This window comes from Haliotis cracherodii, unplaced genomic scaffold (assembly GCF_022045235.1).
Source record: "Haliotis cracherodii isolate W230 unplaced genomic scaffold, xgHalCrac1.p SCAF_9, whole genome shotgun sequence".
In the NCBI taxonomy this organism is placed as follows: domain Eukaryota; kingdom Metazoa; phylum Mollusca; class Gastropoda; order Lepetellida; family Haliotidae; genus Haliotis; species Haliotis cracherodii.
Genome location: NW_027266343.1, coordinates 13,853,935 through 13,867,242, shown reverse-complemented (window position 1 = coordinate 13,867,242; position 13,308 = coordinate 13,853,935). Strand labels below are relative to the sequence as shown.

General features: G+C 44.7%; 1 protein-coding gene across 2 annotated transcripts; it reads left to right on the top strand.

Moving 5' to 3' along the window:
- The first annotated feature begins 309 nt into the window (after positions 1–309).
- Positions 310–11,622, top strand: LOC139452556 (uncharacterized). 2 transcript variants are annotated; one of them, XM_071234076.1, is made up of 6 exons: positions 310–404; positions 2,639–2,695; positions 4,965–5,084; positions 5,744–6,512; positions 6,933–7,102; positions 7,547–11,622. In XM_071234076.1, the coding sequence occupies exons 1-6, from the start codon at positions 386–388 to the stop codon at positions 8,464–8,466; spliced, it is 2,055 nt and encodes a 684-aa protein (XP_071090177.1). In that variant the 5' UTR covers positions 310–385; the 3' UTR covers positions 8,467–11,622. The 2 variants fall into 2 exon arrangements, with proteins under 2 accessions (XP_071090177.1, XP_071090178.1); XM_071234077.1 differs by lacking the exon at positions 310–404 and adding an exon at positions 1,799–1,897.
- Positions 11,623–13,308: the final 1,686 nt, after the last annotated feature.

Sequence of the window (13,308 nt, the reverse complement as noted above, 5' to 3'; positions counted from 1 at the left end):
CTATTTTACGAAGATCGTGCAAGTCCACGGCGTTCCTCTGCCAGTGAATGTCCACGGTCCTCTGAAAGACAGGATTGTCGACGTTGTGAATCAGAATCTTCTTATCTGTAATTACGACGGAGAAAAGATTAAAATCCCGAACAATTTCGTGGAGATTGTTTTCCACAACGCCAGTGAGCACACTCGGAACAACAGCGCAAACACCGACGTCGACGTCTACGTCGTCGAAGTCTCCGTCAAGCAGACTACTGGGATCGTGTTTTACGAGAACTCGGGTCCCAAGTCGTTTCGGCTGGGGGAGAACGGGATTGTCCCTGTGGACGGGAAGAAGTGGTTCAGTATGATCAGAAAACTCACAGACACTTTCAAAGACAAGAAGTAGAAGATGGAAGGATGTGGTCCAGGTAAGTACCGTCCGCATACAGTGAAACCTCGTCAGTCCGACCCTGTTAATCCGGACAACTAACAATCCGGACAACTGAATCTTGGGATGCGTTCATTTATACAAAGTTACAGCATCCATAACCTTCATTCCTTAATAACAAAAATCTGTTGGTCGGGACTATTTAACTTGGAACGCTACTGTCCGTTGTAACGAGGTTACACTGTACTTATTTCTATTACCGTGTTACTCATGATCAGTGTTCTAAGGCGCTTTTCAGAGTTGCGTCCCTTAATCGTGTCAGTATTAGCTCGTCGTGGGTTCGAGTCCAAAATTCGTGCCGTTTATGCGTGCGCATCCTGGTAGGTTTCACAGACCAATGTTCTCCTCATGTTCCTGAAACATTGTTCACGGTGCCGTTAAATCAACTCACGCTTTCCAACATAAATCAGAACTCAACGTATTCTTTACAGGCACAGGGGGCACGGGTGGCCCAGTCGCCTAAGGCCCAGCGATCGCTGTGCGGAGTTGCGTCCCTTGGGCACGCCAGAAACCTATGCTTGTGGGTTGGAATCCCGGTTCGCCCCGAACATGTTTCTAGGTTTGTCAGCACCATACCCGTGCTCGTGGGTTTCACCGAAGTTGTAAAACGTTTGAGATCTGCATCATGTCGGGCGTTCTTCCAACATAAAGCTGACAGACCGTGATGTAACTTGAATACTGTTAAAAGCGGCGTTAAACCCAACTCACTCACTAACTCACTTTACAGGCACGGGTTCAGGAAATTGTTCAGTGAGTTCGCCCTTGACGAAACATTACCACGGTTCTATTCCGTACAACATCTAAATCATATTCTTTTCGTGTCATGCTGTTAAAAATAGTCCGAGCGTTTACACAGACCTTATACAAATGCCTTAAAGGCTAAAATGAAATATGTTACTTTTTGGCGCGGAGTGAGTGAGTGAGTTTGCTTTAATGCCGTTTTTAAGAGTATTCCAGTTATATCACGGCGCGGAGTAATCTGATAGTTGGAAGTACGTACAGTTAACCAAACCATTGCCTGATAACATTCGGTATTCCGCAGGGTCTGACACAGGTCCCATCAGTTCAGCAAGAGTCGTGTGTGGCATTGAAAATTCGCTGTGCAGAGTTGCGTCCCGTAACGTGGGTTCGAATCCCATTTTCGCCTGTCAATGTTTAAGTATTCGTAGCGTTCTACTTAAGACTTTCCTCCCACATCAAGAGGACACGCCGTGTTAAAACGGAAATACCGTTCAATGCGGCTTTAAACCAACACCCGGCCCACTCGCTTTTCGATCATGTTTTCCTCGTAAAACCTATCCCCCGGTGACGTGATCATGGCATGAACACTGCTTCCTCCTTGCGAACACTCCGGCTGGGGCTATGGTTACAATCTCGTGGCGGTAATTCAGGCAAGTCTTTTGTGTCGTGTCTCGTGCAGGTAAGCGTCACTTTGGCTCCACTGACAAACACGCCGAAAGCTAGATGGCTAGGGTAGGACCATTTCTACTTATTAATCTACGTTGTAACTATTGTTATGTCAACTGAAAAAGACTCACGGGATGAGTAAAATGATCGTAAAATATATACTACTCAAAAGAAGTTAAGGACCTCCCGATTCTTTCATGTTACTATATTTAATATGTCATGCCATGACAGATGTATTATTGTAATGTGAAAGAACCGGGGGATCCTTAACTTATTTTGAGTAGTATATTTGTTTCACTATAGCCGCTGCGTGGCGGATATTATGTCGTTAAATGTGAACACGCGGTGTTTCTTGAATATTTATATAAGATTTAACTCACAGTTGTCATTGTGATTATGTTTAACTTATTATTTTGCCGTAAAAGGTGACTATGCTTGTCGTAAAAGGCGACTGACGCGGGATCGGGTGGTCAGGCTCGCTGACTTGGTTGATGCATGTCATCGATCCCAGTTGCGTGGATCGATGGTCATGATATTAATCACTGGATTGTCTGGTCCAGACTCGATTATTTACAGACCGCCGTCATATAGCTGGAATATTGCTGAGTGCGGCGTTAAACAACAAACCAACAACAACCAATCATATTTTGATTGACCGTTTTGATTTTAACAGTGGTTTAAGTGAAGAGTTTAACATTTATTGACGATTGTTACCGTGCGTTCTTTTGCGAGTGTATAACCAAAGTTTTTACGACTGTTACAATTATGTTCTTGGTGGTTGTTACCATGGTTACATGTTTGTTCCAGTGACGCAGGACAGTGGGGACGACGTCGTGGACGCTGGATTCATCGTCGACATGACGGGTAAGTCTAGCGGTGAGAATGTTTGAATACAGGGCTAGAATTCAGATGATACCAAAGGTCACGTCTCTGACTAGAGTGGATAACGTTTCTGAGTTTGAATCCGAATTCATTCATATTCTTGCTGGAAAGGTCACACGTTTAATCGCGTTGTGGTGTAATTTCCATTATCCGTCTATGTCACTATGGACGTGTTGTCTCGTTCCCGCGATGTCGTGCTGCACTGAAAAACACGCTGGTGACGTTGTAACGTCTCTGCATTTCGTACTCTATGGTGGAAATTCGCGGAGATCAGGTAGTCACGTGTTATCTCAAGTGTTGTTATACGGAAGACTTTGAATTTGAAAAGTCCGTTTGTGAGATCAATCAGCAGATAAAATTGCTCCGAAAATACGTTGACAATACTGCACATAATAACACGGAAGTAGTTGACCTGGTAATATCACAAGAGTATCCACGGAGTGAGTCCGAGTTACTATTTGGAGATGTTAACATCGCCTTAGGTCTTCTGAATGATCAAACTGTCGCCCGATGGCCGCTGAATGGATACAGAAGCAATCTCCGTGTTTGGTTTACATAAGCGACTGCTGTGTACATAAAGGTACGCGTGGCGTGGCCACTCACTTGACCATAATCAACTCTAAAATCTGGTCACGCTACAGTAAACACGGGATATTGCTATACCGGGACTCTCAAATTACAAGAAAAACACAGAAATGCGTATACCGTAGTAACAGTAGTAATTCATTAGATGCTGAAGTATAGTATAGTTGCACAAAAGTACTTTACATCTAACAAATTTAATAACTCAAATACTTTAATATTTCATAGATGTACATTATTATTTCTACAAAAAAACCAATAACTTATATCTTAAAATATAATGGTAAATACATTCTATAATAATTGTTTGTTCAATTAAGAAACTGATCATCTCTTCTCCTGTGTTTAAACATCCAACTGTATTTTTTTTTACGAAACGACTCTCTAGTAAATCTCCTCTCCTCTCCTCTGTTTGAACATTCGATTCCCGACATGGGTACAATGTGTGAAGCACATTTCTGGTGTTCCCCGCCGTGATATTGCTGGAATATTGCTAAAAGCGGCGTAAAACTATACTCACTCACTCACTCTGTTTGAACAGCACGGGCGCTAATCTAAACTACGGTCATTCGGTGTTTTTATAGCAATTACTCATTTCTCGCTTTCGTAGGACAAATACCCCAACTTGGGTTTTCGCTTTACTGTTACTAGGGAAAATTGGATTTTCGCTAACCAGGCACGACACCGACACTTTGACAAAACACATCTGACGGCTTACCTATGCACCAAAATCTTACAAATGGAAGATTTTTAAATCTGACATAAATGGTGACGTCATTACTCTTATCTTCTGTGGTGTTTTCTTTTTCCGTGCTTTCCCGTATGTCACACGTTTTCGTGGTTTCCCAGGGCGTAGGAACTGTTGTTTCAGACTTAATACGGAAGTTTTAATAACATGATTACGCTTTTCCAAGCAGTGTTTATAACAGACAGACGTATGTTGGAGACAGATATTAATCTCAGTGTCTATCCATTTGAGAAGAATTTGATTTGATGATAATTTTAAAATGGGACCTGCCGTTATTAATATAGGTATGCGCGGTGTCTGCCGTTGGTACTGATATATCGGAGATGTGTTGACTGTGTAGAATAGCATGCCTCCATCAGATAGCCTCCACCAGATAGTGAGTGAGTGAGTATGGTTTTACGCCGCTTTTAGCAATATTCCAGCAATATCACGGCGGGGGACACCAGAAATGGGCTTCACACGTTGTACCCATGTCGGGAATCGAACCCGGGTCTTCGGCGTGACGAGCGAACGCCCACCAGATAGTGACATACATATGAAAACAAACGGATTTGTTTGTTTGTTTGATTGTTGTTTAACGCCGCACTCGGCAATATTCCAGATATATGACGGCGGTCTGTTAATGATTGAGTCTCGACCAGACAGTCCAGTGACTGACATCACGAGAATCGATCTACGCAATTTGGATACGATGACATGCATCAACTACGTCAGTGAACCTGACCACCCGATCCTGTCAGTCGCCCCTTACGACAAGCATGGGTTGCTGAAGACAAATTCTAACCCGGATCTTCACGGTTTGAGACATTAGGAATACAGACACTTCACGAAACGTTATTGTGTTTCGCTTTGTAGTTTAGGGTGGTATTGGGGTACAGGTGTTGAGATAAATGTCTTCACACTCCACCCCTTTCATTTCAGCCCGGGTACAGGAGGGGAATTGTCGCGCTTTCGAGCTTCCCAGCAACGACCCGTTTCTGCCGAAGCTGCACCAGATTGGAAACTCCCTCGACGACATTGCCAGTCACTTGACGCCCAAAGGTCACTCACTCACTCACTCACTCACTCACTCACTCACTCACTCACTCACTCAATCTCTCACTCACTTACTCAGCAACCCACGCTTGCCGTAAAAGGCAACTATGCTTGTCGTAAAAGGCGACTTACGGGATCGGGTGGTCAGGCTCGCTGACTTGGTTGATGCATGTCATCGGCCCCAATTGCGTGGATCGATGCTCATGATATCAGTCACTGGATTGTATGGTCTAGACTCGATTATTTACAGACCGCCGTCATATAGCCGGAATATTGCTGAGTGCGGCGTAAAACACCAAACAAACAAACAAACACTCAATCTCTCACTTACTCACTCAATCTCTCTCTTACTCACCCAATCTCACTCACCCACTCACTCACTCGATCACACACTCACTTACTCATCCAATCTCTCACTCACTCACACATAATATTATACGATGTCTTCAGTAAAATTTCTTTTTTCTGATGTCACCTTGGCAACTGCATAAGTAGAGGCGTTATCTCTCTGCTCTGGTTTAATTCTCAAATATAAAGTTGTAAATCTGATATTTCTTTTCACTTTTGCCAGTCATAATCACCACGTGGGTAAAAAGAATGAATCAATATTTGGCGTAACCCACCTGTAAAAGTGCTAATGACTTCTACTTCCGTGAACGTTGCAGGCGGTGTGAGCTTTTACCCCCGGAATATGGGCAAGAATCCCTCTACACTGGTGAAGAGCCTGTGCTCCCGGATAGAAGAGAAATACACCTCTGATGAACAGAGTTTGGTGTATCTTGCTAACTCCCTCTCTGTCACCATCAATATCCCCATCCACAAGGTGCCCCAGCAAGTCGTCTGTGACGTGTGTATCGTGTCACAAAGCGCGCCTGTCGTTGTCATGACGCTCGTCGTGAAAAATTCTGAAGCACCTGAGCTCGTTGACTATAACCTCAAGATTACCAAGGGCTTCGTGTCTCAGGTCCGTAACTTTACCGATGAACACTTCAGTGCCCTGTATGGTGTTCTTCAGGAGAGTGACCTTGGGTCTCAGGTCTCCTTTCAGACTGCCATTGAGAGAATTCGGTCCCATTCATCCTGTTTCTGTATCCCCGACTCGTTAAGCATGAACGAAGACAAATTTAGGGACATTGTAAAAGCCCTAGCGGCGTCAGTAGCGGTATCCAAGGCATTACAGGTGATGAAGTCCCACGCACCGGAAGCTGTGGATGAGGCAGACTTTGAGGACGAAGAGGAGGGGGGTCTGTGGTTACTTACAAAGGATCAGTTTGTGCTGCTGACGGAGAATATCGACACCTCTGGATTGGTAGTGGTGTGGGCATCCACACATACGGGATCCAGCACTGTCCTCATGGAAGTCGCGAGCAGGCTTCAACAAAGCGGGAACACGCTGCTGGTGTCAGGGTCAGAGGCTGTATGCGAATCTGCAAGGTTAGTACCGACAGTTTATGACTCCACAGACTTGTGTCAAATCATTGTTTGTTTGTTATTTATGTATGTATGTATGTATGTATGTATGTATGTATGTATGTATGTATGTATGTATGTATGTATGTATGTATTTATTTATTTATTTATTCTGCCCCGTTGAGACCCGGATTAGAATAGGCCCCCAGCAAGCCATTGCTAAATTTGATGGAGTGTGTGTCATGTTCTGTGACTACCTCGAGGTACTTGGCTCCTAATTCCAATCACTGGATTGTCTGTCGTAGACTCAGTATTTTACAGGTCGTCGTTATATAGATTAAATCTTGATAACTTTGAAATAACTACAAAAAACAACAACCCGAACAGAATCTGTGTTAAATCCTTAGTAAAATAGATACAGACTACCGCTTTCTGTTGCTGTAGACACAACCAGGTATGCTACCGGGTGGTGAGCAGCGCTGATTTCCTGCAGCTGCAGGCGAATATCGGCGGGATGCTTGCTGAGTTCGAGCATATCGTTGCAGAGGACATTCCCGAGGTGATGCTACATGGTGCCAGGAATAGTCACGTGTGGCTCTGTATGAAGGTCAAAGGTAACACACCGGGGATGGAATGGAAGCTTCCAATCTTCCTGAATATATAAATGACTTTGAATATCAATAGTAGGATAATAGTTCCATTAATGTGTTGCAGTAAGGAAATAGTTCTATGTAGTACATTTTAAGAAACATAGTTCACTATATAATGAGTGAGTGTGAGTGTGTATGGTTTTACGCCGCTTTGAGCAATATTCCAGCAATATTACGGCGGGGGACACCAGAAATGGGCTTCACACATTGTATCCATGTCGGGATTCGAACCCGGGTCTTCGGCGTGACGGGCGAACGCTTTAACCACTAGGCTACCCGACCGCCCCTCAGAATACAACAATTCCAGTCAAGAAATATCGGTAGAGTGTACGTCAGTGAATATAACGCCGCATTTGTGTTTTTTTATACATAGGAACCCATCTTTGACTTAGTATTTCATATGTTCAGAAAACACAACTCCGAAAGGCAACGCCGCGTCTCCGAGATCTCCAGTCTTCGTATCCATGAACGGCCGCCCCTCCTTAAGCCCCGCGACAGCAACGAAGGTGGCAGGTAAAGACCCCGTTTACAGAACCACCATCAGCTTCAGCCTCCCTGTCGACACCCATGAACCATGGGTATACGATTTCACCGTCGTCACGGACAATAACAAGAAGGTCATTGTGGCAATAGACCGTCCCAACTGCAGGATCAAATGTTTCTATACAGAAGACGGGGAAATACGTACCAGTTACCTGTCTGTTGACAAAGACACTACGGGGATTACAAACATTGACAACAGGGTTGCCCTAACTGTACCCAGATCACGCCTCATCCGGGTCATCAGCGTCATCCCTGACCTTCACCCTCACAGTATTATTCCTACTCAGAGACGTTACTATGACATCGCGACTTTGGGCTTCCAGAAGATGGCTGTGAGTGCGCCGCTTGATGGCCTGCCTTGTGTCGACATCATTGACTACAGTGGGAACATTCTCAAATCCATCGCCACCGACGACGAGGGTCAGAATTTGTTCAACCATCCTCTCACCGTTCAGACCATCTTCCCGAATAAGGTTCTTGTTTATGATAAACACAACGGCTCCATTGTGTGTGTATCCGAGCGAGGCCAGTTGTTGTTCAGATATATTCACGAGAGGAAACTTGAAAACCCGTGTGGGATGACCGTGACGCCAGCCGGTGACATCTTGGTGGCCGACTCGCGACAACATCGCGTCATCCATATCAACCAAGAGGGGAAGTTCATAAGAAACATTCTGACCCGCCCCAACGGCATGGTCTTCCCCTACCGCGTCTGTTGCGACGGCACGGGTGTGCTTTATGTCGCTACTCATTACAAGGAGGTCAAATTGTACGAGTTTAAGTGATATGTTGCAGCATTGAGGCCCAGTATGCTGTTTGTTTGTTCTTTAACGCCGCACTTGGCAATATTACAGCTTTATGACGGCGCTCTATAAATAATCGAGTTTGGACCAGACAGTGATTGCCACCATGCGCATCGATCTACGCAACTGGAATACGATGGCATGCATCAACCAAGTCAGCGAGCCTGACCACCCGATCCCATTAGTCGCCTCTTACGACAAGCATAGTCGTCTTTTAAGGCAAGCATGGTCTGTTGATGACCTATTCTAACCCGGATCTTCACGGGTCCCCAGTATGCTTCAGATGAAACTGGGTTTAAGTGACGTGTTGAAACAATGAGACCCATGAAACAGATCAAACTGTTTGAATTTAAGTGATGTGTTATAATAATGATATAAAACGTCAACGCCAGAGAATAACCAGTCTCAATTATCCAACGGAACAGACTCCACTGGGCTTTAAAGGCAAATTGGCGGTGAAAATTATATGAATTGATCTCTAAAAATCCCAGGCAAAAAGGGTAAGCATATCGGGAGGACTGAGACTATTCCTGAAAGTGATCAAGCTATGAGAGTTGAAGTGATGTGTTGCAACCGTCAGGCTCGTCATAAAGAGGGACACGGGTGACGTAGTAGCCTATGACGTGACAATTCGCTCTGCAGCAGGTGCGTCCCTTTGACGCACCATGATCTATGACGTGGGTTTGAATCCCAGATTTCACCCGAATGATGTTTCTATGTTTGTCCACACCACACCTATGTTCGTGGCTATCACCAAAGCGCTAAACGTCTGTTCCCTGATGGACTTACTATCAAGCTAACACGGTGTGATAAAATTGAAAGACGGATATAACGAACTACTTTTTTGGTCCTGACTATTTCCTGTAGTTATGCTGTATATATGCGTATAACGAACTACGGTTAAAACGAACTAAAATAAGTAGTCCCTTTGAGTTCGTTATAACCGTATTTTACTGTACTTGTATGAATCGTATTGATAGAAGGACAAATTGTGTGCATCAAGTATCTTTCGGATCAACATCGCAACTCCGTCACTTTCTACTTTTACTTGTGATCAATTGTGTCCGGAAACTGCTATTTTTAATCAAATTTGTAATCGGTTGCACGGAAAGGTCCAGTGTTGCCATGTGGATGTCTTAGAAGGATGTGTATTTACACAGGACATATTTATTAACCAACAGTCCGACATCTGAAACCAAAACTGAAAACACTTTATGTGAAACATTTATAATACCGAAGTTACCATTGTTTGCCAATTATCAGTTACTGAGATTGTACTTCATACGCTATAGCTCTCGCGTCGGCGAGATTTTGACGTGAAGAGCTTTCGTTCATTAATCATTTCCGTTTCCGGTAATTCACATTGTGGTGCAGAATAGATAATTGTGCACATTTATGTAAAATCTTCATCATTTTGACGATATTACTTGACGTTTGCATATAATGCAATAATTCCAATCGTGTTCCTGTTAACCCTATTGATCTGACAACGCATGTTACCCTGCTACTGATTGCTCCTAAATCATGTATGATTATATTTGTGTCGTTATTATGTGTGTGATTGACAGCGTGTGTGTTTTACTAAGGGTTGGTGGGATAGGCGAGGGGCTGTCTCGACACGTGGATGACACGGGTTCGATTCCCCGTCAGTTTGAGATATCTATCCTCGGTGCCCTGGCCGGGATATAACTGGAACCTTGCCAATTGCGGCATAAAACATAAGTCACTCACGTGGTGCGATCCTGGTTTTACGCCGCTTTGGCAATATCCCAACAATATCAAGGCGACGTAGCCCCAAAAAGGAATTCATGCGGAGAATCGAACCGGGCGTGGCGAGTGACCGATTTGACCACAAGGCTACCCCACTAGCACTGTATAGAGTTGCGTCCCTTACTCGTGTCAGGATCCGCCGATTATTGGTCCAAATCCACATTTTTGCCGTACTCGTTTAAAAAAGTGATTAACGTCTGAGACATGCATCACTTTGGTCTCTTCTCCCACGTGAAGCCGTGAATTAACTGGTGTATGGATCAATGGGACGGCAAATCCGATTCATTCACTCACAATGAATGTAGGTCACTCGTGGATGGAAATTGTATCTGCTAATTCGATGTGCAATACACTTCCAGCATGTCATTTAACACCAAATTCAGATGTTATCGTTTCATTGTCTGCAAAAAAGTTTATGAATTGCAAAACCAGACCGTTACATCATTTACATCATGTGCAGAGTTGCTTCCCTTTAAGGATCCGCTAAGCATGGGTTCAGATCCAGATCCCCCCTCATTATGATCGTGAGTGTGTCAGCCTTGCTGCGGCCATCACCTGTGGGATATCTGTCCATATCTGCTGGAGCATGTTTCGAAGTTCCTGGGGTGTCTGTGGAACATGTGGTTGACATCGAAGGCGCCGATCCATCTCATCCCACGTGTTCGATTAGTGAGAGATCAGGGGAACATGAGGCCGGGCGTTGTCATGTTGAAAGGTAATGCCGACGCAAAAACGGTAGAACAACAGGGCCGATTATCTCGTCGCGGTAGCGCTGTCCATTGAGATTTCCCTCTACCACTATCAAACAGGTCCTCTGTCTTGCTGTAATCCCACCCCATACCATAATGCTGCCGCCCCCAAACCGATCTTCTTCCATGACACAATGATTGACGTAACGTTCACCTCGACGTCGGTACACTCGAATCCGTCCATCGCTGTGGCTGAGGTGAAAACGAGACTTGTCAGTGAATATAACTTGTCCCCACTGCATGGCCGTCCAGCGTAGACGCTGTCTGCACCACTGTAGACGTGCTTGACGGTGGTTTCCTGTCAAAATGGGACGTCTGGCGGGTCTTCTGGCGACAATCCCTGCACATCTGAGGCGGCGACGCACGGTTTGTGAAGATATTCGTCGAAGGCCAGGGATGCTTCTTGCAGTCACTGTTACTGGCTGGAATCGATTTCGTAGTTGTGTTGTTCGAATCCAGTTGTCTTGTCGATTATTGGTTACGCGTGGCCTGCCACTCCGAGGATGGTCTCTGACTGCATTCGTCTGTTGCCAACGTTGCAATAAACACCAAATGGTGTTTCTGTGGAAGTTAAATTGTCTTGCAACATCACGTTGACTCGATCCTGCTTCAAGCATACCAATGGCTCGCAGACGCTCATTTTCGGACAGGCGTGGCATTTCGTTATGTTGAATAACTGCGTAATTTTGTTGTTTTTCTGAGTGGTCAGCGCGGTGCTTAACAGTGCATATGGAATCCCGTAAACGCACATGTTTTTATACCCATTATTGGGTAGTGAAATGCATGGGGCTTGCATAAAAGTCAATTGCATGGAATGCATACTTTTCTGTAGCAGTTGCGTTTTTGTGACTTGATTCCATACATGTACTACAATATAGAAAACCAAACTTTACTTGTTTGAAAAATACACTAAAATATTCGTGTCACAGGAACTTTTGTCTTGAGTATAAATAGAAGAGACACGCTATATGTAAACACATATAAGGAGGGGGGATAGGGGCGGAAGTCTTTCCTCCCCCGCCTCGGACCATTTTAACGGTTAGGTACCAGAACTGAGTGCTCTCACCGTAACGTTCACGACCACGAACATACTCTCCCTGAATCTTTGGACTACAGTGGGATTTTACTGGCGCTTCTATCTGTGTCACGACATCGCTGAGAAGATGACACCGGCTGTTGCTTTCAAACTTCGTAAACTAGCATGCCTTTAAGGGTGCCCACAATGGCTACAGGCGCCTTAGCCACAGCCACTGAATAAAATAGTCTTCCCTTTCAACTTCTGAATTCTGAAATTCTGAATTGGAAACTTTGTGTTCAGAACTCGTTTAAGGGCTCAGTCACACATTCAGGATTTTTACTGCCGTCCTTGATAGGACCATTCCCGGTTAAAATTTGTCAAAAGTCTGATCAAGATCCTGTGATTCGTGGCGGGAAATTCACAAACAATCATATATTGTTCAGGATGCGTTCCAATTCAGTCGTTCCCAATCCGAATCTGATCCGATTTGTATCTTCCGTGTGGTAAAAAACGACCGAATCTGTCCCGACAGCGTCCCGATTCTCCCGAATGAGATCCGACAGAGATGAGAAAGTGACCTGACAGTGAACCGACAAAGACGGTTCGCATCGGCAAGATCTGGACGCAATCTGCACTCAATCCACAAGAAACGGCAATGAACAATTCATGCCCATTTATCACGACAGCGTCCCGATCCACAGGAGATTATTACGAGTTTGATCCTATACAGCTCACGACATAGTCACGCCTGTAATCCAACTAAAATCGAGTTTCCCGAATGTAACGGGACGCACCAAACTGTCGGGAGTGCTTGGCCGACCTCTCTGGACCTTTCCCGATCCGCAGGACTCTGTTACGAACGTATACGACAATGATAGGACATTCCAGATCATTGAGGATAGTAATCCGACTACTTCACTTTTCGTGTCGTAGCGCTGTTTGATCTCAAACGGGAGCCATAATCGGCACTGTGTGAATCTGGCCTTTAACTCATTGCCTTCCCAGCTAGTGTGTTTTTTACGCACGGAGTAATGCGCGTTATAAATGGACTGATATCTTTATTAGTATTAATAACCCGTGCAGATCCGTGGTAGAATAGGTCTTCAGCAACCCATGCTTGCCGTAAAAGGCAACTATGCTTGTCGTTCGAGGCAACTAACGGGATCGGTGGTCAGGTTTGCTGACTTGGTTGATGCATGTCACCGTATCCCAATTGCGTAGATAGATGCTCATGATGTCCATCACTGGATTATCTGGTTCAGACTCGATTATTTACAGACCGCCGTC

Excerpts from the sequence above, each read along its gene's own strand:
- LOC139452556 (XM_071234076.1), top strand. Across the intron at positions 6,513-6,932 it reads GCTGTATGCGAATCTGCAAG|ACACAACCAGGTATGCTACC; the intron begins GTTAGTACCGAC and ends CTGTTGCTGTAG. Across the intron at positions 7,103-7,546 it reads GCTCTGTATGAAGGTCAAAG|AAAACACAACTCCGAAAGGC; the intron begins GTAACACACCGG and ends TCATATGTTCAG.